The sequence below is a fragment of the Rhinolophus sinicus genome, chromosome 3 (genome assembly GCF_057876585.1).
Source record: "Rhinolophus sinicus isolate RSI-liver-muscle chromosome 3, RSI-T2T, whole genome shotgun sequence".
NCBI classification, from domain to species: Eukaryota; Metazoa; Chordata; class Mammalia; order Chiroptera; family Rhinolophidae; genus Rhinolophus; species Rhinolophus sinicus.
Window position 1 is genome coordinate 22,127,243 of NC_142503.1, and position 26,532 is coordinate 22,153,774.

Sequence of the window (26,532 nt, forward strand, 5' to 3'; positions counted from 1 at the left end):
GTAGAACTCCTTAAGAACACCCACCACGTACTACCAACAATCTACTCTTACTACAAAACTTCTTCTAGACCTAATCTAGAAGTTTTGACTTCTTTTCTCACAATACAAATTAAGAGGCAATTTTTCAAGCAAGGTTTGTCTCAATGCTCATCAATTGCTTCAACATTTTTTGAACATCAGCTGTGTGCCAGGCTTACATCTGCTAATGTTGGCAAAAATACACAAGTTGTGCTTTCGTTAAGTTTTCAATCTAAGAGACAATAAAACAATTTTTTTAAATTGTAAGGTTGAGCTGATTGGCGATAGTAAGAGAGCTACATGAAACTATGAGCAGATATAACAGGGAGACTTGCTCCATTCAGTAAGAGTGGTCAGGAAATGGCTCCCCTAAGAAAACGATTCTTGAGATCTGACAAAAAGGCAGGTACTAAATAGGCAAAGTGTGACGGAGGGCACAAATAAGGCCGGGGGAGAACAATTTCAGCATGTACAAAAAAAATCTATGGGAGAAGACGTGAGAAAAATAAGCTCACTATGGCTGGAGTTCAGTGCATGGTAAGATAGCCAGAAAGTTAGGCAATCAGGGGCCTTCGAAGCCATGGCTATTTTTCATTCTAAGAGCAACTGAAAGCCAATGAGGAGTTTTAAGCAGGCGGTTGTGGTGATGATGTTTGTATTTGACAAGACTGTCCCGGTGCCCTGTGCAAAACGGATGCAGAAAGCCAGTTTAGGAGGCTATTGTTCTTCGCGGAAGGATGACCCTGAAGGCGGCGAGTTAAGGACTGATGTTTAGAAAGTAAAAATCCGTAAAACTTGGTGATGGAGCACATAAACAGTAAACGCATTCGTTGCACTTCTGACTTCAAATTAGAAACTATTTTAAATTGGCTGGTAAAACAAATGAACACAGGCCCGTTCGAATTCCAAAACTGAGACCTATGCGTGAGAATCCGGGGGTTCACCGCGGTTATTTCCATTAAGTAAACGTCTTATTGCATTTCCATGGGCCCTGCGGCAATGCTCCCGGAGGCAGTAGAGTGACAGTGGCATGCATTAAAGAATGTCGGAGGAAAGGCACACGTCCCTGGATCACCAAGGAAGCCTGGATTGCCATGAGGAGGGCTCGAATCACCGCTGCAGCCTGGGGGCCCTGGGAAGTCCCTAGCACTCGGCAGTCACGCCAGGTCAGACGGCGCCGAAGCCGCCAGAAACTCAGGCCTCTGCTCCGTACTGTCCCTGGCTAGGGATGGTGTTCGGGACGCTGGGGACTTCCGGAAGGCTCAAACCGAGGCCCTCTCATTCGCTACGGTGACCGGAAAGGCCCTAGACTGAAAGAAGACGCACGCGTATTGAGGATTTCTCGGCTCAGAAAGGGTCCGGCCCAGGGCTGGCAGAAAGTACGGGTTTCGCGTCAGCCGTACCCTCTCCTCATCCTCCGCGCCCCGATTTCCTAGAAGGGCTGTCACCCAACAAGCTTTCCCATTGGTTTAGAGAAGGGCGAGCCCGCCTTTCTCCGTTGTCGATTGGCTGTCCGTTCTCCCGGCGGTTAGGGGGCGGGGTTTGGGCGCTTTCCGATTGCATCAGCTGTCCCTTCCGGGCCACGTGGCTCAAGCAAGCGTAGTGTTCCCGGGAGCCCCAGCCCACCTCTGATCGGCCTCCGCTTTCGTTTCTAGTCCATAGTTTGGGGGTTCTGTCTTTTTTTCGTGATTCGTCCATGTCGGAGGAGAAGGCCAGCAGCCCGTCAGGGACGATGGGGGGCGAGGAGAAGCCGGTGAGTGGACCCGGGAGGCTGGGCTGGGGCTCTCCTTGGCGTCCAACTGCCTACTGGACCGCGGCGGAAAGAAAGAATCGGTCCGGGTCGTGTGGGACTAAGGAAACGGGGAGGGGGCGATGAGGTCCTGCACAAGTCAGTGTCACTTTGGGGGAGGAATCCGTCCATTCATAAAGCAGGGCGGGACCCTGCCGGTCGTCTCTGGTTCCGTCCCCTTTTGGCAGATGAGGAAACAGACCTTTAGTGAGTGAGTTGCTCAGAACCATACATCTAATTAGAAATCGAGACAGAATTACGGGGCTCCCAGACTAGTGTTTTTACCCCACTTTAAGCGAAAACATTGCAGAGCCTCATTTAATCCTAAAACCCTGTTAAGGGCAAAAGGCTCTAGTTGAAGGAAGGGATACCGAGTTCCCGAGATCTGCTCCAACTTGCCCATTTGGGTGGTTTATAATAAATGGTGGAGGCCAGATGACCTGACAAACTATAGAGAAGTTACACGCTTTCCCTGCCTGGTGCCGGAGGCATGTGCCTTATCCTATTTCACACATGCTAATCACTTCGCTTTTGAACTTTCCTTTTGGTGTCATCCATTGCTTAGAAATATCTCCCAGGTCACTTTCAAGCCTCCAGGTCGAGGTTTTTGTTGTGTGTGTGTGTGTGTGTGTGTGTGTGTGTGTGTGTGTGTGTGTGTGTTTAACAAATAATGTCAAGTATCCATTCTGCTAGGCACTGTTCTGGGCCGTGCAACTAGAAGGCGAATAGCACCCAGCCTGACCTTGAGGGCCTCACAGCCTGGTGTGTGAAGCTACAGAAGCGGGAGTGCCTGACCCTGCTCGGGAGGGCTCTCTTGAATTGAGTTTGGAAGAGAGTGTAAATTTACCAGATAAATCAGACAGGACAGGGCTTCCCAGGTAAAGGTAAGAAAGCAGTGTGAAAAGGCAACCTAGAGTGAATTGTCTGTGGGGTTGCTTGCAAGAGAAATGCCTGAAGGGGGAGCTACAGGAATCAGAAGGATCTTAGGCAACCAAGGATAGTTGACATTGTTTTCTATGAGAGAAAGTTTTTAAGCAGGGAAGTGATAGATGTGAATTGTAGTTTTAAAGATCACGCTGGCATTGGGGCGGAAGGTGTATTGGAAAGCGGTGAAACCACAAGCAGGAGGGAATTGTAATGGTCCCAGTGAGAGGTGGTGAGGTCTTCACTTAAAGCAGCCTCAACCCTAACCCTCTAATAGGACAGATCACTTAAAAGCCACAATTTTCTCATCAGTAAAATGAGTATGTCCTTTAACTTAGGGATTAAATGGGGAAAATTCACATGCACACATTCTAAATGACATTAAGTGATAAATGGTTTCTGTCCACAGACTTTTTTCAACCCATATTGTTTTCACTTAAAAATGAACTTTACTGTTTTGTAACTTTTTTTTTTTTGCTTAATAGTCTATAGTCAACTTTCATGTCCATAAATATTCTGCTATGCCATTCTCAATTGGAGGTGATCTATGGCTAAAAAATATATGCTTTCTCCCTCCTATAATAATGATTACACAATACCTAATATTTATTCTTAACTATGGGGTCTGGCACTGTATTACATGCTCATTCAATCTTCAGAATAATTATGAAATGGGTTTGTTATTATCCCCATTAAACAAATGAGGAAACAGACATAGGAACAATAAGTAACTTGCTCAGACCTAATATTCTGTAGCTAATACTCATAACCCCAGTGCTGTCCTGCCTCCCGTCATCTGCCTGGGAACAAGTCAAAGTGTTGGGGTTCCCAGGACATACCTATCCCAGCTGTCAGTCTCTGGGATTGAATTTACTTAAACTACACTCTACAGATACTTTTTTTTCCAACTCCTAAATATCCCTGAGGAAAGTAATTATGTTGCTTCCCTTCACAAACTGGTTCTGTATCCCAGTTTTTGGATTGAAATTTTAGATTGCTTTTACATAAATATGTAATATATAAACTCATATATTTTTCTTCTGTTTTCATTGGAAATAGAGAACAGTTGTCTATTCCCAATTGTAATAAAGACAGAATGAGTCTCAGGGTTCCAAGAGATAAGTTTCAATGTCCCAGCTCTACCTACAACTTACTACCTGTATACTAATGGGTTAATTACCCTTTGAGTCAGTATTCCAATTTGTAAATGGCGAGGTATTTAGAACACAGAAACCTCTGTGTTAATTCTCTCCCTCTTTTCTACTACTCCTATTCATTCGACAAATATCCATATGGACAAAACCAAAAACATTTTATCAGAAAAATAGAATTATTTCATTCTTTTTCCATTTTAAACCTGCACAGAGAGACCTGTAATTTGTTTTGATCCTTTCTGTTATGAAATAAAACTATTTACATCAGTACTATAGTATAGCAAAGGCAGATAGAGACTGTTGTAACTATTGATTAGTACTTTACTTGATTAGAATGGACTTACTCATAAATTATGTTCATTATTCATCTGTAGACTATAAATAAACCTTAAAAGTTTATAAAATTCAGAATGCCAAAGTGGGGGAAGTTTTAGCTTAGCATGAAATTAGGAGTCCTATATTTTTAGGTGTTTTTTTTTTTTTTTAAATTATATGAGTAACATGTTTTATAAGATTCAAAAGAGTAACCAAAGTGTCCAACTGTTAAATGGATAAATAATCAATGGAATATTATTTGGCCCTAAAAAAGAATGAAGTACTGATACATGTAACATGGATGGTCTTGTGAAACTTTTTATAGTGCAGTTTGCTTTGGATGTTTCCATCTGAGCACTTACAGTGATGTAAGTGATACATTTCTGAGAAAGTGCTCTTCACAGTGGCCCATATGTAGTTCAGGGTTTCTTGACTTCAACAGTGTTGAATTTACATTGGAGACTGGATAATTCTTTGCTGTGGGAGGCTGCCCTGTGCATTATCAAATGCTTAGCAACATCCCTGGCCTCTACGTACTATATGCCAGTTGCACCCTCTGGTTTGACAACCAAAAATGTCTAAATGACACCTGGGGGGCAAAATTGCTTCTGGTTGAGAAGCACTGGTATAGACCTCCTCTGCTGTTGGCTGCCTTTTTGTACAGGGCTTACTGCCTTAAAACTTTCTATGACTTCATGTACTAATTGAAGTCCACATTGCTTGTGGTAACTTTTAGTGCTTGGTTCTGTCAGAGCCCTAGTCTGTGTTCACTTACATTATTTCCTAAAACAGTCCTGCTTTAGTTAGCCTGATTCTCTCTCTCTCTCTCTCTCTCTCTCTCTCTCTCTCTCTCTCTCTCTCACACACACACACATTTCCCACAGTAAGTTTATGTGTACACATAGAACACATTTCCTCCATTCTCGAAATCCAGCCTGTTGAAATCTTCTTCATCCTTGAAAGCCCTGACGCTTACTATTGCCCTAGTAGCTTCTTTGATATCTAATCATAGTGCTGCAATTGTATTCTTTCTCCTCCAGGAGTTTTTCACACATGTATGCCTTAGTTTTCCCGGAGAGATTAAGTTTGCACATAGTAGAGATTGGGTCTATGTTTGCTTCCTCCACAGAGTTTAACAAAATACCATGATCTTGGGAGTACTTGTGGAATGAATGGATATATATTGCACTGATTTTTTTTTCTAAAATACTGTTACTGAATAAATGGCATGCTTCTTTTTGGCTACATATTTAGTATATATCCACGTAAATCTGAACAAAGAGTCATAGGAACAGGCAAAATAAATGAAACGTGACGACTTGAACGTTATCAAGTAGCTCCTCTCTACTTTTTCAGGACTTATCTTTAAGTTGTTAACTTGTCTTTGACAGCGATCACATTTTCTAGTCTTTCAAAATCAGATTTTCACTTTTTAAAAATAGATGCTAAAAATAACATCCTCAAATATTTTCTGATGGCAGCATGGAGGGGTATCAAAGTAGATTAAAATATAAACTCTTCATTTCTTTTTCGTTTTTTAGGTAGGTGCCAGTGAGGAGAAACGAAAGGAAGGAGGCAAGAAGAAGAACAAAGAAGGATCTGGGAATGGAGGTTGCACAGAGGTAAGTATTTCAGGGCTCTGTTATCAAAGATTGACAAGTGGCAGGGAGCTAGCTGTCTCAGATTTATCCCGTGGCAGATTTTAGTGGTTTACATGGAGTTGTGAGACGCCTCTACGGTGTTTTCCCCGAAAATAAGACCCAGCTGGACCATCAGCTGTAATGTGTCTTTTGGAGCAAAAATTAATATAAGACCCGGTCTTATATTACTATAATATATGACCAGGTATAATATAATATAATGTAATATAATATAATATAATATAATATAATAATATAATATAATATAAACCTGATCTAATCTAATCTAATCTAATCTAATGTAATATAATACCAGGTTTTATATTAATTTTTGCTCCAAAAGATGCATTTAGAGCTGATTGTCCAGCAAGGTCTGGTTTTCGGGGAAACACGGTAGATGGAAAAATCAGGGAGAAGGTTTAGGAAAGTCTGAGAGGGAAACAGACTTGCAATTATTTGTTATTGAATGAGGAAAACAACTGAAGTGCAGTTGTAAGAAAACCTGCGAGATTAGATATGAAAATCAGAGAATACAAGTTGGAGAGAAGGGGACTGGGCTAATCACTCAGTTCCAGATTGGATGCTAGCAGTCCTGTCGTTTCATTCAGTGAGGCGTTAAGGGGGAGAGACTTGGTGTTTGAGCCATACTGAATACAATAGAAACCAAAGAAAGCCCACTTCCTTGACCCCATTCACACTGTTTCCACCTGGATCTGCCACTAGGGTTTGGTTTTCAGCCAAGACAGAGCTCCTTGAGGCCTCTCAAGTATAGAGAAAATTCTCTCACTTCCCTGTGCTCACGTTGAAAGGAACTGGCTTTTCCAAAAGCCCAGAATCAACCTGGTTCCTGGGTGTCCTGCTTTAGGAGGCAGTTAAGCTTGTCTTCCTACTTTGTTTTTGAATTGCTGTGAACTGTACTTCACTTTTTGTTTTAGTCACTGCAACCATTTTATTAGAGACTCTTTAGAAAACTACCATCATGAGGAAGAACTAAGGAATAGCTTTTAAGAAGTATACTATAGCACAATAAACTGGCTTTAAAGAGCTGTTTTTATGAATGCTGTGTTGCTAAATTGATAGTGCTTCAATTTCCCTAAGGGCAAGTTTGCACGTAATTAAGAACACCAAGTGTCACTTAGAGCCCTGCCTCACCATTTCTCTTATGTTTTGTCCATTATACCCCACTGTAATTATGGGCGAAATTGTTGATTGTGAATTTTAAAATTTGCAAGTAAATAGAAAAATGCATATGTTCCCTAATTTCTTATTTATACTTTCAATACAGTAATATAAGCTGTTCTGTCACAGCTTGAGGATTAGCCTGAAAATAGGAACAAAGGGTATAATTAGAGGACTTTTCTGAATAGAGAATTGTAGGTGCGACACGTGATTCTGTGTGTATTAAATGATCTGTCTGGAAAAATGTGTACAGTGAGATGTCCAAGATGTTTCCTCCTCTTCTGTGCTCCCATCATTTCTGTACTTGTCTTGTTCCCCTTCGAAGGGCAACACGCAGGTCTTATTCTCTATGTTCCCAGGGTCCAGCACAGAGAGTATCTGCACCATGAGTGTTGAATACATTAAATTTGACACTGAGTTTTTCCGATTAGGAAGCACCAAGTAGATGTGGAGATAAACTGCAGTCAAATACAGAGGGTCACGTGGGTAGATAGGACTGTACTGATGCTTCCAAGTAGACAGGACCAGGTAGTGTGCTTCAGCTTGAGGGGTATAGGGTGTGGATGTAGAATGACAGGCTCCGAGCTTTTAGTATATTCACAGGGGCTTCATCCTTGAGGTTTCTGGACGCCTGTGACAATTGAAGGAAAAGCTCCTAAAGAAGACCTGAGTGATAGAGAACGAAAAGGACTGCTGCAGGAGGGCATTACAGAGCTGAAGCCTCTTCCGTTTTAAAAGACGGAGGCTGAGAAAAACTGTGATTGAAATGAGAAGAAAATTTTGTATAAGAGGGAAAAGTACTACTTCACATAAGATAAATTTATTCTAATAAGTTATATTCAAACAGTGTGAAAAAATATTTTTTTTAATGATGTGATTTTTTTCTTTTTTCTTTTTTACTATAGTATTTAGGGAAATGTTAACCTCTGAGGTTGACATAGCTGGTAACTGACCATCAGAAACCAAAGTACGCAAGCAGGTGAACAATGAGTCCACATGGTGTGGTTGATTTTTATTTTCTATTATCACAAGTCATTTTCTCAAGGATTTAGATACTAGCTCGTACTCCTTTCAGATTGTGTTATGTTGATATATATATTATATTTTGGGTAGCATTGTCAAAACTGAATAAGCATTAAAGCATATATTTGACTAAGCTATTCTAGATGACTGATTTAAATCTATGTCAAGATAGAAACTCATGGTAAAATTAAGCCATCCCCTCTTCACTTTTGTATGTAGCTGTTAATATCTATGTTATTTTCATTTGAAGATCATAAATTATGTAGATGTTAGTGGTTTGACTATTTTATGACCACAGATTCACCACCTGCTTTTTGAAATATTTTAAAGACTGTAGTCTCTAACAGTAGAGGAAGTCAAGTCTCTGATTGTCTCTTTTTTGCTTTCTTTGTCAAACTTTTGGGAACCTGAGAGAGTTCCCAAAATATAAAAATATTTTGGTTAATTTAATTAAGCACTGTAAGCATAGTGTTGTGCTGTTTTCTTATATTTGCTAATTAAATACTCCCAAGAAAGATGGTGATCATGGCTTCTTTGAAATACTTTCCTTGAATGGGAGTCCTTAAGTCAAATAAATTTAGAGTTGGTTAATTAAAAAGTGTGAGTGGACATATAGTCTGACCAGCTTTCAGACCATCCCTTGAATAAGATTAGAACAAAATGGAAAAGCCAGCTGGTTTTTATTTCCAGTATTATTTATAGTTGTAAAATTGTTTGGTTAGAAAAGTTCTTAAGAGAACATCTTAAAAGAAAAAAAAATAATCACCTATGCAAATAATAGCAAAATGGAAGCCCAGATATGTATTGTTGCTTATATTGTTCTATTTTTAAAAATTTCTAAAGCAAAAATTATAAGAAAAGAGCATTTAATTCCCTTTTTCACCTTCATTTGGGACAACATTAAGGTAATGCTTGGTGATTTTGGCACTCCATTTACCACACTGAATTAGTAATCATGGTTTTTGTATTGTCTTTAGTATTTCTTTCCCTTTTCTAAAAAGGAAAGCAAGTATTTACTGATTATTTATTTCCTCATTTGTTGTCTTGCAGTTGAATCCTTGGCCTGAATATATTAACACACGTCTTGAAATGTATAATAAACTAAAAGCAGAACACGATTCCATTCTGGCACAAAGGGCAGAAAAAGATAGCAAGCCAATTAAAGTCACTCTGCCTGATGGTAAACAGGTTGACGCAGAATCCTGGAAAACTACACCATATCAAATTGCCTGTGGAATCAGGTATAAGTCGCACCTGTCTTGACCTTCTTTTGTCTGTAATTAAACTTTTAAAAAATTATCTTGCCAAGTTTTATCCTCATAATATTTTTAAGTTACTGTTCAATGTTTTTAATGTTTAATTGATATTATTTGGGATTTTTAAAAAATCGAAATAATATGGAGCTTTAGAGTCAAGATTAAAAAGTTAATTTCTGAGAGACTCCACTTTGGCCTTATCTTACAAAGGATTTTGTATTACTAGTTCTTATACTTTGATCATAAATGTCACAAAACCAAGTAGACAGTGTTTTACCTATTTTGACTTAAATGCCTCAGTTTTGAAGTTAAATGAAGGTCGATCATCTCACATGGGAAAGTTATGAAACTAATACATGACACATGAAAAAATGTACTATATTTATAAATCCAAAGAAGGGCCATTTCTAATCTAAAACTTAACATTTCTATTGGGTTCGGAATAAGTAACTGAGAATTAGATAGATGCATGCTTTGTAATAGAGTAAATGCTTTCTTAATCTGATACGATGTTGAGATCAATAGTTGGCCAGTTTATCAGGAAATGATAAAGCTGGATAAGCATAAATTGATGCATGTATCTTGTACCAGGTGTTGGCAAACTGTGATCATAGCCTGTTTTTGTACAGCCTGAGAGCCAAGAATAGTTCTTAAATGGTTTGAAAAAGTAAGACAGTAAGAAGAATATACAACAGAGACTATGTGTGGCCTGCAGACTAAAATATTTATATGGCCCTTTACAGAAAAGGTTTGCCAACCTCTGTCTTAAACATTTTAGTGTAAAACATGTAAATATATATTTAGTCACTAATTATACATATGAATATATACATATATATGCATGTGTGTGTGCAGCCAAGGCTTTTTGGAGTAGAGTGCTGATTGAGTTTTATGCTGTCTGAACATACTTGAGAAGCAATCTGAGTGCAGAATCCTGTCAGATTTTTATAGTTAGTTTATCCGCACCTAATTTGACAATTTTTTTTATTTAGTGATTTGCCTTTATCAAGCCTTCCCAAACATTTAACTTATTTTTCATAGAAATCATAATTCCCTGTGTTATTATTTATTTATATTTCTATTTATTTATACTATTTCATTATATGTTGAGTTGAGCCACATGAAATCACCATGATTGTCAAAAATGGTTGATTATCATCAATTTCATATTGCTGAACCCAAGACATAAAATAACAAATAGACAGGTCTGAGAACCAACCCAGCAGATATTGATTGGTAAGTCCACTATGCAGCTGGTAGAAGTAGAAGCAGTTAGGTCGATGAGCCACGAGTCTTCAGGGTGCCAGGGACATTGGTTAGTACTTTTTACAAAGAGAATATGGGGTGTTTTAGTTAATTTCACCACTGCTTCTACCTAAAGTACTTCTACCTTACTCCAAAGGAAATAAGAAAGTAAGTTGTAATATCAACCAAGTTTCCAAGTGAGATCATAAATAACTGGGTAGACTTTTAAATTGCAGTTCAATCTGTTATTTTAGAGGTACTTTTGAAGGTCATTTGATTAAGGGATTCCTCCATTGTTGCACACTGATATTGTAGCTGTGTTGGGTTTAAAAAGCAGGCTCCTATTAGTCCAGGAAGTTTTTCTCTACATTCTATAATATTGTCCTCCATATTACATTATAATTTATCAAGTGGGCAAGTGAAAATAATTTTTCCAGAACTACACAATTCTAAATTGAATTACATAAGACATTGATGCACTTTAGAGCTGGACTTAAGTCATTGATCTGCGAGTGAGGGTGCTTTATGACATTTTTACAAAAGTCCAGAATAGCTTCTTGTTCCATGAAAACTTACAGCATGAATAACAGACTGTTTAAAGATTCAGATGATTACTAGTGAATATGAAGGAAGAGAAAAAGAAGGCATGCTTCATTTACTTCAGATGGTTTTCTTTGAAGTTTTGTTAAAGTATGGATTATTTTATCCCTTCTTTAGAAAATTGAAATGATCCGGTATGGGCCATGTGTCATCTCCATTTTCAAAGTAACTATTATTAGCATCTCAGGTCACCATTTTGAACCCTAAGATAAAAGTCATTTTCCCCCCAAAGAATACAGAGTATAGTAGTTGCCTTTTGATCAGTTCTTTAGTCTCCTGTAAACTTTTACACCAATGGTAAAATACATTCCTTTCTGCCAAATCCATGTATGTTTTAGGAAATGTGTATATTTTATTGATTTTATTGGCTCCATTTGATCTCAGGAAGAAAGGAACCTTAGATATAGTCTATAGGAAATTCAATGGGAACATTGAAAGTGGGTTAGGAATTTATTCTTTACCTTCTCTTTGTTCCTCTTTCCTTAAGTGGGAGCTTATGTAAACTTGGATGTAAACCCTCAGTCAGAGCAAGGAGAGAACCACCCAGCAGAGCAACCATAACATAGCTGGCTTATGCCTTCCTGTGGTATATTTAAAGACAGACAGTGGAAAGGCTTTGCAGTTTTCCTTCGTAGTGTAGAGTGTTGCCTGCTTTTTGTTGAGTTGTCCAGACCGTTATGGACTGTCATTTCTCTAACCACACATTCAGGTCTACAGTCTGACTAATCTTACTCAATTCTGCTGTAGCCACGAAGCTTCCTGAACCTTTATTAACGTGCATCCCTGTTTGCGTCCATGCCCATTCCCTCATCTGGAGTGCTATCTCATCTCCTTTTCTTCCTGGCCAAATCTTTTGATCCTTCAGCCCCTTGTAACTTTATCCTTGGAGCTTGTGCAGACTCCCCTGATCTATGTTACCTTCCCCTTCTCAGAAGTCCTGTGGCTTTTACTCAGACCTGGTGTGGTCTGACATCTCATCTCTTGAGGACAGTTTGTGTTTACTATATACTGTGTCTAGACATTTTTACCATATTATTAAAAGTTTTGTTGAGTAGTCTTTCATTTTACCCATATATTTGTTATAAACTATACCATATTAGGCATTTAAGTAATTTATTCTTAGGTTAACATTGCCTCCCCCAAAAAAATTCTGATACAGATTTTAAACAGGCAGAAGAGCAGAGCATTTACTTTACAGCCTCCTCCCTCCCCCACCTTTTTTTTTCCATTGGAGTCTAAAGACTTGGCTTTGTGCAGAAGTTATTTTTAAATTAATCAGACCACTGAAATTGTTATTGTTTGTTTATCAGAGTTGCCATATCTGCTTAAATAAGCATTAAATGTCATAAAATAGTGTACTGAACTTTCAGGATGTTCTAGTTATATTCTTAGTTATATTATTTTGAGGGTTGGTTGCTTTTTCCATTTTATTTCAGAAAGATATATAAACACATATATAGGTATATATACACATACATACACATCTATATATAATATGTAGTATTGATATATAATACATAGTGTTTATTTTCCTGTTCTTGTTCTCAAATTAAGTGTTGTGCTACAAAGGACGAATTTTCAGATTCTTGTATTTCATAAATACGTGTATATTTTTTAAGTCAAGGCCTGGCTGACAACACCGTTATAGCTAAAGTGAATAAAGTTGTCTGGGACCTAGACCGTCCCCTGGAAGAAGACTGTACCTTGGAGCTTCTCAAGTTTGAGGATGAGGAAGCTCAAGCAGTAAGTTTTTATTTACTGTTCATTGAATTTCAGGATGAAGATTCCCCTTTGCAATGTTTTCCAGCTCATTACTTACTGCCATTGCCTGACTGAAGTTTACTGATGTCTCCTTGTCATATTTGAAATCTTCATTTTGTCTTTTATTTGGGGGAACATAATTAAACTGCTTGCCTTATAAAATTAAGAGGAGAAGTTGCATACATTTTTTTTCACTACTAGATACTAAAGTGGAAAAAATGTTCTGGGAAGTCTATTAAAATTTTATTAAAAATTGATTAAGCAAGTAGAATTTGTTTTCTACACTATCAATCACCACTTAAACAAGATGTATATACTTAACAAATAAAATTGAACATTAATTACTTAAAGTACTCCCGGTATTAGACAGTTGATTTCCATATTTTTCTCATCATAAAATGCAGATCTGCTGGAAGCACTATAAAAATCAGCCTGCATTTGAAGGTTTTCTCCTTCACTATGGTATATTTCTATAAAGGAAAATAAAATATGTTGTTTTATTTAGGTTCATTGATGATGGTTTACTTATGTATGTGAATCGACGGTTTTCAAATGTATTCTAGATTCCTTAAATTTTTAAAGATAATTTTAAAAATCATTTGGGTACCTTACTATTAAATCTTAAAAACATTGCTTTGGATTTATTCCGACTCATCTGAATGACCACCTTGAAGCCAAGTGCTGCCATTTGATTTCAGTGTCCATATGCTTGTCCTTTATAATTGTTTTATAGGGTCAAGTTGTACCACCTTAGTTTGGGGCCAATAAGAAAAAAGCAGATACATTTTAAGTGATGCTCCACAGCAAAGTACAGGCAGAGCGGAGCACAGGGGACATGGGCACACTCACGCAAAAGACCTGGGCCACTGCTGTCAAGGAGACGGTCACACTGGGAGCAGCAGTTGTTTTCAAGGAACAAAATCCATCCCACTTAATTAATGATGCTCATTTGACTTTAATTCACTTGAAAACAATTAAACTAGAGAATTTCTAAGTATCAATACAATTTAGTAATTAGTGTCCTTTTAAATTATTTTGTCTCTGAACAGAATCACACTGCCGTTTGTAGATTTGTAAATTTAGATTTTTATGACTTGGTTTAATTTACAATAAATTTTATATATCTCTTTCACACAATTATATTAACTTACAGCTTGTATGGCCAGTCTCAAACTTTCTCATTTTGTGAATTTTCAGGTATATTGGCACTCAAGTGCTCACATAATGGGTGAAGCCATGGAAAGAGTCTATGGTGGTTGTTTATGTTATGGTCCACCAATAGAAAATGGATTCTATTATGACATGTACCTTGAAGAGGGGTAAGTTATGTAACCGGATGAAGAAAAATAAAATCTGAATTACTATGGGTCTCTATGTTATTTTTAAAGAGTTCTCAATAAATGAGGAATGACATAAAACTTATTGCTTCCTACTCACCAAGTAGTCCCACTACCAAAACTTGAATTGTTGTAGTGACCTGTAAAGTTGTAGAGATATTAGTGAGAGCTTTGTTCCAGATTGATGGAGGTGGAACCCTCAGGTATATTGGGAAATAAAATGAAGCTGGTCCTCTCCTCTCCTTTAAACGTGGTTATAAATTTGGAGGGAGGATTCACTAGTGGGAACAGTCTCCATGATGACTAAGGTAGAAGTCACTGAAAATATAAATTGTAAAAATAATTTATGAAAAATGTCTAGTTTACAATTCTAATATATGATGCAAAGGTCTCATTTTTTTATATTAAAAGCTTGAAGTGTTCTAAACTGTTTCTCCAACCTGTGGTGTGAGTGGAATGGAATGGAAGGAGATTAATTATACTTTCTTCTTCAGGGGTGTGTCCAGCAATGATTTCTCTTCTTTAGAGGCTTTGTGTAAGAAAATCATGAAAGAAAAACAAGCTTTTGAAAGATTGGAAGTTAAGAAGGAAACTTTGTTGGAAATGTTTAAGGTAAATTGAACTGTGACGTGGTATGCACTCTTTATATCACTCATTAATGTTATTTGAAGTTGTCACTGGGGTTTAGAGTATAAGTTGAAGCCTGTCCTGTTTTTAGAAAAATGTAATGAAATATGAAATATTCATTTCAGAACATGAAATATTGACATATTTATATTCATACAATGTTTTGATAAGATATACTTTGAGTTATATTTTAGCTATAGTATTTAGAGATAAAAATTAAAGGAGGGTTTTTAAAAAAGATAATTTTTCCTGTTTTCAGTACAACAAGTTCAAATGCCGGATATTGAATGAAAAAGTGAATACTCCAACTACCACAGTCTATAGGTGAGAATATCAAATGTCATTACATGCAGTGGGTGTCATTTCATGTCTTTTATTAATATTCCTTTCATTTTTACTTTAGGTGTGGCCCCTTGATCGACCTCTGCCGGGGTCCTCATGTCAGACACACTGGCAAAATTAAGACTTTGAAAATACACAAAGTAAGCAATGGAACTTTCAAGACTCTCTCCATATAAATGTATTTGTCTAGTAGAGATACATATTTAAACTTGTATTGGTTTCTCTTTCTTCCGTTTTCTTTTTGCAAATGTAAGGGTAGATTTTTTTTCTCATGCCGTCTCCTGACTGGGTGCTATATGTAATTAGGCTTTTTTTAGCTGAAATTCTTTCAAGCAGTGGTTGATTAGCCATTCATCACCAGAGCCCACGGGGATGGAGGCTTGGGGGATTCACAAAGTCACGGGTATGAGCCTTCACCATCACGGCTCTAAAAGCTTTGAGACTCACTTAGGAGTATGTGCTTTGGCCCTTTGTATGCCTAAGGTAATAATTACGCAAGTTGTTCTTGTTAACCGAGCTAATCCTGCCAGTTTTATACTAGTTTATGAATCTTTTACAGGTGATTATTAGAATACACTTTAAATCGTAAGAATAAATAAGAGTCATTTCAGGATTTTTTTGTTGGTTTATTTTCCATTTTGGCTTAATCATTTTGTGAGAGATACCCTTGCTGTCAGTCATGTTCTTGGAGCTGTGGCTTGAGTGGGTATTGAGGGGGGCTCGTCTGAGGGTGGGCTGGATTAAACAGCCAGCTTTGTGCGGTAGGGTGAGCACAACTGTTGTGCCTCGGCCTCGGGGCAACTGTGAGATATTTACTAAGTGTGCACTTTTTGTGCCATTTTCTTGTATGAGGACGACTATGAATTTGATTCCTAAGGTGACTGTGAGAAGTAACATCCAACGCTTAAAATGAGGTATTTGCAAATTTGAATACTGTTTCATGGTTAATCCTTGTTTTCAGAATTCGTCCACATACTGGGAAGGCAAAGCAGATATGGAGACTCTCCAGAGAATTTACGGAATTTCATTCCCAGATCCTAAAATGTTGAAAGAGTGGGAGAAGTTCCAAGAGGAAGCTAAAAACCGAGATCATAGGAAAATTGGGAGGGTATGTTAAAAAAGAACAATAATGTGTATAGACTGTTTTCTTTATTTTCACTTGAAATTTAGCTAAGTACTAGGAATTGCCTTTTGAAGAAATACTATAGCTTTTAAGTACTGTACTGTGTCCTACATAAGCCATAAATTACTTACTGATTGTCCACATTACCTTTCTAGAGTGTGCTCAGTACTACACAAAAATTCATTAGCTACTTATATTAAGAACAAATGCTGATAACCTATAATTTTCTATAAAGTAAGTGTGGTGGTTTTTCATAGAGCTGGGAGATACTTTGGACATCACCTGTCTCACTGATTATTTTAAAGACATGGAAACTCTGTCCCCAGAAAGATTAATCTACTTGTTGCCCAAGGTGATGCAATGAGTCACCATTGTATTTTATGGTGTCATTTCCTTTGTCCCTCTACCCATGAATGTTGTCTAAACTGGGAGTTAGGTTTTAGATGAAAACGTTTCTTTCTGAAATTGTGTTCACTCTATGCCAGGCATCCTTGGCTGTTAGGTTATGAAGCTTGAGCAAGAGGCAGCATCCATTGCCATGCTCCCTTGACAGCCTGAAATAAATTCCAGCAGTAAGGAAGCCAGCAGTGATTGGTGGCACCTCCCTGAAAAGCCTGAGCATTTGTGGGTGGGCAAGTAGGAGGGTGTGCCTCATTCACCATGACCCAAAGTCTCCAACTCCATCTCCATTTTCTAGTTTATAATCAGGTCTTTTTCCCAATCTCCTTCCTGCCACTCCTTCTTTTAAAAAAATATGAAAAATTAAAAACAACCAGATGTTCGAGTTTTAAAGAGTTAAAACTAGGAGAGCTCCCTCCATGGATAGAAGAGAACTAAGACCCGTGCTCCATGTCACTCTTGGGTAAACTTGACTGGATTCAGGCATGTAATAGGGAGGGAACTAAGTTGTAAAACAAGTGAAATTCTGTACCATTAAATTGCACACCAAAAATGTTGACATGTTTCCTTTGACTTGGGAATGGCACAAATGAAAATATGAGACATCATGACGATATGCTGAATGGAAGAACTCTGAAGTTTGTTGATATTGGATACGTATATAAGAATTCTTTGCTTTTATTTTACCCAGGACCAAGAACTATATTTCTTCCATGAACTCAGCCCTGGAAGTTGCTTTTTCCTGCCAAAGGGAGCGTACATTTACAATACACTTATTGAATTCATCAGGGTAAGCCATGCTCACTATTTTCTTCTGCATATTTAGGACAAATTGATTTTATTAAATAAGGTCCACTAAAAGGAAAGATAGTCTTGTATTTAAGAAGAAATATTTAAAAGAATAAATGAAAAATGGAAGTCTGAGGTCTCGTAAAGTGTTTAAAAACTTCTTTCTTGCTAATGCATGATTTTGCCCATATGCATCAGTGTGTACACAAGACAGAAGCCAGTGACCTTGAAATGGGACTTGTGAGCCTTTATGCAGGACCTCTGTGCACTCTGACCATTCGTTGGTATTTTCCTGGAAAAGCAAGTCAGTTTTGACATTGCTTTTTTTCTTTGTGAATTATGAAGTGTTTAAAGCATACATTTCTAGAGAATATCACCAATGTCTGTGTACCTAATTTAACACATTTACATTTTGGACTGTACTTGCTTCAGATTTTTTATCGAAGTAAAGTAATACACATACAGTAAGGGGAGGAAAACTCCCCTTTTGGACCACTTTCTGATCCATTGCCCTCCTTTCCTAGAAGACACTACTCTTGAAGTTAGCCTGGATCTTTTTTATCCGTGTCATTGTGCTTCTAACATATTGTATCCCAAATTGTTTGTGTATTAGTCTGAATTGTGATTTTTTAAAAAGATACATACAGATTTAGTTTATTATCACTTGTTACATATTATTCTGCTATGTAACTACCACAGTATGTCCAATCCTTTATTGGCGGACACTGGTGTAATTTCTAATTTTCCCATTTTACTAACTGTGCTGCAGTAGCATCATTTGACAGCCTCCCTCCTTATGTACATGCGCAAGTTTCCTCTTCGGTATATACCTCCAAATGGAACTTCTAGATTATAACTTGTGTGTCTTGAACTTCACTACAGTACAAAGTTGTTCTTTACATTTTTACTCTCACCAGAAATATGAGCATTTCTTTCCCTGTGCATGCGTTCTGTTTGTTCTCTAACAGAGTGAATACAGGAAACGAGGATTCCAGGAGGTGGTCACCCCAAACATCTACAACAGCCGGCTGTGGATGACCTCAGGCCACTGGCAGCACTACAGCGAGAACATGTTCTCCTTTGAGGTGGAGAAGGAGCTGTTTGCTTTGAAACCCATGAACTGCCCGGGACACTGGTATTTGGCAGCTTTGAGTTTCCATTGAAGATTTTTCCATGCTGCAGTTAATCCTAGATTGCTTGACTTCCTTTGGAATAATTTTTGTTAAAAACAAATTATGGAATCAGAAGAGTATTTAAATGCAACATCCTTCGGCATTATCATTTCTTCTAGGCCTGATTTGGCCCTCAGAGCTATAGACAGTCAAGAATGGCACTGGGGTAATAGCAGTGAACAGGCAGGCTATAAAACAGGAAGACCGCGTGTGCAGTGTAGCGAATTCTCTAGATTTTTTAAAGAAACAGTCTATCAAAACCTACTGCTAATGAATTAACAGTTATCCTTTGCCGTGTTAATCTTTGCCTTGAGGCTGCTCCACTTTCTATCCTCCTTGACAGTTGGGTGAAGAACAGCTTGGGGAAGACTAGGGAGAGCTTTGGCTGCAGGTAGCTCAGTGTCTGCTCCTCGCAAGGCCTGGAGGGCAGAGGCGGTGAGAGGGAGGAGTCTCCGTGAGGGAACTTTCTGAGTTTATTCTCAGTTTTCCCAGATTCTCCAAAGTGTCTGAAGCACCTTCAGGCTAACAGGGAAGTGCAGCCACTTTGGGGAGAGGCAAGAAAGCACAGACCTTACTTTCCAGGGTTATACATGATTCGTGTGTAGCCAAGTTGGCCTGATTTTTTCTTTCTTTTTTTTTTAAATCTGAGCCTTAAAAGCAATCCTCAGATGAACAGGAATAGTGAGCACGAGGATTTGACTCCAGACTTATGGGAATCATTTTTTTATTCTGTCTCCATTATGGATAGTCGTGTTATAATTTATTTGTTGTTTTGTTCATGCAGTGCTTGCATTGTTGTATGAAGCCCAGAATTTGAGAAACGTTGCTTGTATGAACAACTGGCATCAGTGGCTTTCTGACAGCCTTTCATATAATATTAGAGAAGTTTTATTCTCGTATTAAATAGCAGTGGGTTTTACTTTTATCTTTTCTTTAGCCTTATGTTTGATCATCGGCCAAGGTCCTGGCGAGAGTTGCCTCTGCGGGTAGCCGATTTTGGGGTACTTCACAGGAATGAGCTGTCGGGAGCACTGACAGGGCTCACCCGGGTACGAAGATTCCAACAGGATGACGCTCACATATTCTGTGCCATCGAGCAGGTATGAGACTCTGTAGCATAAAACACTTTGAAAGAAGTGTCAAGAAATTCTCGGGAAATTACCGCTGTGTCTTTTTTTTTTTTTTTTTTTTTGAAGATTGAAGATGAAATAAAAGGTTGTTTGGATTTTCTGCGTACAGTGTATAACATCTTTGGATTTTCTTTTAAACTGAACCTGTCTACTCGCCCTGAAAAATTCCTTGGAGATATTGAAGTCTGGAATCAAGCTGAGAAAGTAAGTGGTGTTTTTTAGCAGGCTTGAATTCTATTTGAAATTGAATTCTACTCTGAAATTGGCTTCCTCCACAGAGTAAGAAAGCCAAGCCTCTTTAAATGGATAAAAGCGAAAGAAAATTGGAAATGGTTCCTAGTTGTATGTTGTTGTTTTTTTCTGTATGATTTTGTGTTTAGAAATGGTTTGATGTGGTTTCAGTCATCAAGCTGTAACCTTTTAAAAGGGGTTTGTGTATGAGTAGGTTTAGGTGGACAAAATGATAAAGCAGACAATAATGACCCGTGAAAGTAATTATGATATTTTTAGTCCCAAATTAGACTGGTAGAAGTTGCAGATGAACAGAAATTAAAATCAGTTTTGATTTATCTTTAGCAACTTGAAAACAGTCTAAATGAATTTGGTGAAAAGTGGGAATTAAATCCTGGAGATGGAGCTTTCTATGGTCCAAAGGTCAGTATATTTGTGACTTTCCTTTTTGGGTGAATAAGAGACTACTTATTTTAAAATAACTTTTAAAAAAAGGGGGGAGAGGGGAAATCAGCCCAAACCCAATCATTGAGTTCAGCTTTAATATAGATGACATCTTATAATGACTCAATCTTCGCTCCATAGATTGACATACAGATTAAAGATGCCATTGGTCGGTACCACCAGTGTGCAACAATCCAGCTGGATTTTCAGTTGCCCATCAGATTTAATCTTACTTTCGTAAGGTGAGTTTATAGTGTCTGCTCTTCTTCAAGGACATACCAAGCAATACATATAAGAAAGGAAAACAAATTATATTTTTTCTTTCTAGCCATGATGGTGATGATAAGAAGAGGCCAGTGATTATACATAGAGCCATCTTGGGGTCAGTGGAAAGAATGATTGCTATCCTCACCGAAAACTACGGGGGTAAATGGTAATTCTCGTCATTGTTTCCTTCTGTGTTTTTCTGGACAATGTAAACTGGCTATAAGAAATGTCTACTGTCCAATTTAGTTACGTGATGAAAAGGGAGAATGATTCCAATTAGTCACTTCTAATTAATGACAAGTATTTGCTAAAAAGTAAGGAATCACAATCTAAACCCAAATTTTTTAGCTCGAAGAATATTTGTTATGAGTATCTTTATTTCAGAATTTGATTTGTTGAATGTTAGGTAATACTTTCTAATTAGGAATTATTATTCAGTAAGAAGCATATTTAGTTGATTGCTTTTCAAGTAACTTTGTTTTGGGATTTATATGTCTTTGATGTTTTTGTGAGAAAACAAGACTGTAGGCTTGGGCTTACCTTGTTCAGTATCCCTGACCATAATAAGCAAGTGTTTTGACACCCTTTAGAAGACAAGCATTTTTCAAATTGAAAGAACAGATTCTAAACCGATGAACATTTTGTGTCTTGTTTCTATGAGGTTATGTTTTTGCTGGGGAGATATGAGCACATGACTTCCATTTTATTTTTTAAGCAGTTTTATCTTTGCTCACAATTTGTAAAAGCAGTTGAAAACAGCACAAGGTTATAAGACATCGATTTTGTAGAGCCTGCCATATTGTATGCAAAACTTGAGTAAAATGTTGTAAATCTGTTTTGTACATTGCAGTCATTTCAATTTTATTTGTAATTTGATTAGTTCAGACATTAAGGGGAGTTTGTCATACTTGTCAGTGAAATAAGATAAACTCTTTTCAGTTACATTTCAAAAAATCAAATCAAATACGGGAAACATTCTCTATGTGACATCTAGAAAATAGGGGGATACTCAGCTATCTGCTCTGCCAAACCGTGGTAGGTAGGGAAAAACCCAGAGTTTGGGTAGAATTTAATTCCACTGCAGCCTTTTCCCGGATGTAACAAAACAACTTAAAATAGAGGAATGATCAAGAGAAATACTGGCCTGATATCTGCAACATCAGGAGGGTTTGACCCTGAAATACCCCAAAAGGAGAATTGCAGATAGCGTCATCTTTGAATAAATAGTGAAAACACACTCATTTTTACCAAATATCTTCACCAGTTATCACTGGTTCCAATTTGGTGAATCCTGCGAATTGGATCTTGAATAAACAAGGCAGTCTGTGTTTCCCGTGAGGAATAAATCATAAAGTAACGCTGGAGCAAAATATCTTTTTGAGTAAAATAACTTGAATCAGTAAGTGTGGCTCCTTTCCAGTTCGTTAACCCCTCTGGCAGCCAGTGCCTGGTGTTCTGTTACCTGAAGTATTGAGTGTGAGGCTCTGTCCCTGCCCCCAGTTTGCTTTGCCATCTGCTCAGCAAGACAGAATGTAGTTACAGATTTTTCTTATTTAGGGTTAGTTTTCTGCACCTGTTAGTCTTTACTGACTATTGGAAAAAAGCCGTATTTTTAAAAATGTCCCCCACACGTTTCAGGAAAGATATGGAAGAGTAGACTTGTAAATGTGCCATCCGTGTGTAGGAAAATCCACATTAAATATTTTTCATTTCTTCTAAAGGCCCTTCTGGCTGTCTCCTCGCCAGGTAATGATAGTTCCAGTGGGATCGACCTGTGATGAATACGCACAAAAGGTAATCCTTAAGTAGGGCTTGTCTTTAAATTCGGCGTCTGTTGTTCTGCTTTTCAAATCCCATACACTGTGTTCTTGGTACATTGAACTGCTTATGATATGGAGAAATGCTACTGTTTTCAATCTGTGGTAGGCTTGAATAGCTTATTGACCTCTTTAATGCTTTTCTATGTGCTTGCATGATCAGAAGACATAATTTGGGTACTGTTTTGTGTACATGTATATTTTAGTGTTAGCAAATAGCAAAGGCCTCAGTATGAGATGTAAATTCAAATGCATAATGCAGTTTAAGTTGCTCTTTGACTTAAAAAGTAATTTTGCTTCATTTTCAATACAAATGTCTTCAATTATCTGAAACTTTTTTCAGGTTAATGACATGCCAATGTTTTGCCCTACCCACCAAAAAACTACCTTACTAAGATGTGGAAATATTCATACTTCACACCTTAAAGGCTAGAACACTCAGTTTTGTCAGAACAACAATCCCTACTGAGGAATATTAAATGATTAAAAGCTGTGATATAAAAAAAGCATGGTTTCAGAATTGCAAGTTAAAAGTAATAGATCGGTTAGTTAAAACAGACAAAAATCTAAATCTCATTGAACAATCCTGTAACATCAAACTATGTTTCTAGATCATCAAAATAAATTGCACTCAGGTCTCAACTGTCTTTAAGAAATAAATGATCATTAAAGCAGCTAATAAGCAAACCATTCAGACATACTAAATTCCTATTACCGCACACAGCAGTTTTAGTTATAAATGGTGAGAATCAGCTATGTTCCATGCTTAATTCATTGTACTTGATCGTGTTAGGAAAGCACACACAGTAGGAAAGGGTCTGTGTTAGTTAATTCATTTCTCAGCTCGAAATAGTACTGACCTTCCCTTCCCTCTGGGGAGTGGGGTAGCCTTTGGAATTATGTAGGGGTGGGGTTTTTATTTTGGGAGGTTTTTGGTTATATTGACCCAAGGGTAGCACTACTGCTGCTTCATGACTAGACACCAGAAGTTAAGCAGTCTGTAGTTATGGGGCCACTTCCCTAGTTGCAGGATAAACCAACTCATGAGGTTGTGGCCCATGTGGAAACTAAGACACCAGTGCTTTATTCTTTAAAGTAGGTTACAGTTGGAAATGTAGTCTTATCCTGGCACTCCAATAAACTATGTAAGAACCCTTGTGAAATTTACAAACTTACAAAATTCTCAACAGGTTCATTAGTTAACGATCACTAAGGCATGAGAACCTATTAGTGAAATAATTCTTCATTCAGACTTTTTTGTCAGTTTGATGGTAATTGGTTCACAAGTGGATGGAAAATTAATCTAGTGTGTTTAACTTAATTGGCAATTCATGCAGTGTAATCTAGTGTTCCTTTTTTTGGAAAGGAAAATTACTGAAAACATTGTTTACTTAATACTTAAAGACTTGAGACGATAAAGTGGAATTGGTATTTTTGAGGGGAAAAATGGCAGTGAATAATATCTAACATCGTTTGCCAACTTTAAATTCCTGGAAGTTTATTTCAAGATGTCCCTATTTGATCTTTGGCTCTAACTCTTTCATCTGCCTCCTTCATTTAATAAGCTTTCTTTTCTTTTTTGGGGTGAGCTTTCAAGACACATGGATATATAAAGATGTGAGAAGAAAAGAACAGTTGTTAGCCTGACTTTGGGATAAGATGACTGAGAGAGGAGAAAAGAGGCTATATTTTCTTAAGAACAAAATAAACTGATAGTTGGTTAATGATATTAAAAACAAAACAAACAAATATGTCTCAACACATTCAAATGAGTTCAATTAGTAGGTCTACAGAAATAATTTCATTTACATGTGGTGTATTATAACCTGGTGATATGTGTCCATTCCCCTAAACCATCAAAGTGGCCAATATTTACAAATTATATCCCTTATCATACTGTGTGGAAACACTATTTTTGTGCTTGTGTCTGCCATCAGACCCTTGAGAGCAGAAAAATCTGTTCTCCTCCTGTTTCCAGTGATTAGCTCAGTGCTCAGCACATTGCAGGAAGGCCTCGCATGACTGGCCAGTGAGAAGCAGAACAAACAGTAAGATGTTGTAAGTGGCCGAGATAGGACATGATAAGCTTTCTTTTAATTAAAAAGGAAATCACTGTTGAGAAAGAAAAAAATCACTTTTTACTGTTTCTCAAACCTGATATTTTATTTTACTTAAATTATTCTTGTACAGCTCTATTTAATTAGGTCATTGTGTACACAGAATTATTAAAGAACTAACTAGTGTTAAAAGACAATTTTATATTGCAGTTTATATTCCATTTCCTTGGAACATAAAAGGAGCTGTTGTGATGCTTTTAGCCTATAGACTGTGCTATCCACGTTTTATTTAAAAAAAAATATTGCACATAAATGGCAGCAATGAGTGGATTCCTTGACTGACTTGCTGCCTATTTGAGGGATCAGAAATATTATTGTCTTTATTAGACTGGACGTCCATCATTGGATGTTAAATGGAGGCTGATAAACACTTCATTTCCTGGCAACCATATCAGGAACTTAAGAGATGTTTGCAAAACAATTTCTTTCTTTTTGTAATGTATGTTTTAAGACAGCTGATTACATTAAGCTGATTGCTTGAATTCTGATTTTTAAGGATTTTTCTAAAACATCTTTCAAGAGCAAAATACGTTGTTTTGATTTTCTTCTTTATTATTGTAGGCCCAAGTCACAAATTAATAATATGTTTTACTAGATATGTTAACATGTCTTTAAGGCTTGCATGGTTATCTAAACTGCAGATGAAATGAAATCATTTAAGATCAAAATACAATTCTAACTTTGGGTCTGAAGAATTGGGTATCTCTCTTTGCATAGGTGCGGCAACAATTCCACGAGGCTAAATTCATGGTGGACGTTGATGTGGATCCAGGCTGTACACTAAACAAGAAGATCAGAAATGCACAGTTGGCACAGTATAACTTCATCCTCGGTAAGAAAGGAAGGTTACTGAAGAAAATCTGCCAGACCAGGAAAATTCTGAAATCTTGAAACTTAGGCTTAAGAATTGTGGTCGTCAGTTTTGTTCCTTCCAAATCTCGATTCTTAAACTATTATGTTTATTCAGTTGATATAAAAAAAGAAAATTTTGGTGTGAAAAAGAATAATCTTTAAAAGTCTGTCTAAAAAATTTTCTCCCCTTCACCTTTTATTTCTTCATATGGTTAAGTTTTTATTCAGTTGTCTGGACGAAGTGACTCAGTAAGCACAGCAGTTTTAGGCATCGCGACGTGGGGTTTTGAAATCGGTTGCTCAACTTATACACGGTCACTTGTACAGTTTAATTAGAAGAAGCTACAAGGTGGCTTTTGGGTCCTGGGATCATTTCTTTTTGAATGCCCAATAAGAAGCCTTCCATCTAAGGATTCTCACTGTCTTTTGTTTTAGTTGTTGGTGAAAAAGAGAAAACCAGTGGCACTGTCAATATCCGTACAAGAGATAACAAGGTACATGGAGAACGCACTGTTTCTGAAACCATCGAGAGGCTGCAGCAGCTCAAGCAGTCCCGCAGCCAACAGGCAGAAGAAGAATTTTAAGGAAGAACGTTGCCCTGATTGGCTCAGTGGAAAAGGACGTGCACTGTTCCCATAATATTAACTTTGTCCTCTGGAAAACATTCATTTACACCGATCTGGAAATAGTTTGACAGAGTCTGCATAGGTGATTGCAGAAGATCAGCCTTTTTTGACCTAGAAAGGTTTTAGACAATGCGTATTTAAAGGAGGTAATTAAAAGAGACACATTAAAATGACTATTCATTAAATATCTGAGCACTGGAAATAAACCATGAGGAATACTTTAGTGTGATGAGGGAGAACATTTTCATTAATTTAATGCAGTTGAAAACAAAAGTTTTCAAATTTGATTCAGATAAAAGACTACAATTGGATTGTGGTAAAAAAATAAAAACTTTAATTCATGTAAGATTCAAAA

At 37.4% G+C, this 26,532-nt stretch overlaps 1 protein-coding gene across 1 annotated transcript; it reads left to right on the forward strand.

Annotated features, from left to right (window-relative positions):
- Positions 1-1,596: 1,596 nt before the first annotated feature.
- On the forward strand, positions 1,597-26,532 carry TARS1 (threonyl-tRNA synthetase 1). The gene is made up of 19 exons (XM_019737307.3): positions 1,597-1,771; positions 5,742-5,822; positions 9,093-9,283; positions 12,763-12,886; positions 14,102-14,223; positions 14,736-14,853; positions 15,128-15,192; positions 15,272-15,350; positions 16,172-16,318; positions 17,424-17,522; positions 18,490-18,656; positions 19,631-19,793; positions 19,890-20,027; positions 20,400-20,477; positions 20,640-20,740; positions 20,827-20,931; positions 22,487-22,559; positions 25,417-25,531; positions 25,987-26,532. Exons 1-19 carry the CDS (start codon positions 1,715-1,717, stop codon positions 26,133-26,135), a joined length of 2,172 nt encoding a protein of 723 aa, XP_019592866.2. The 5' UTR covers positions 1,597-1,714; the 3' UTR covers positions 26,136-26,532.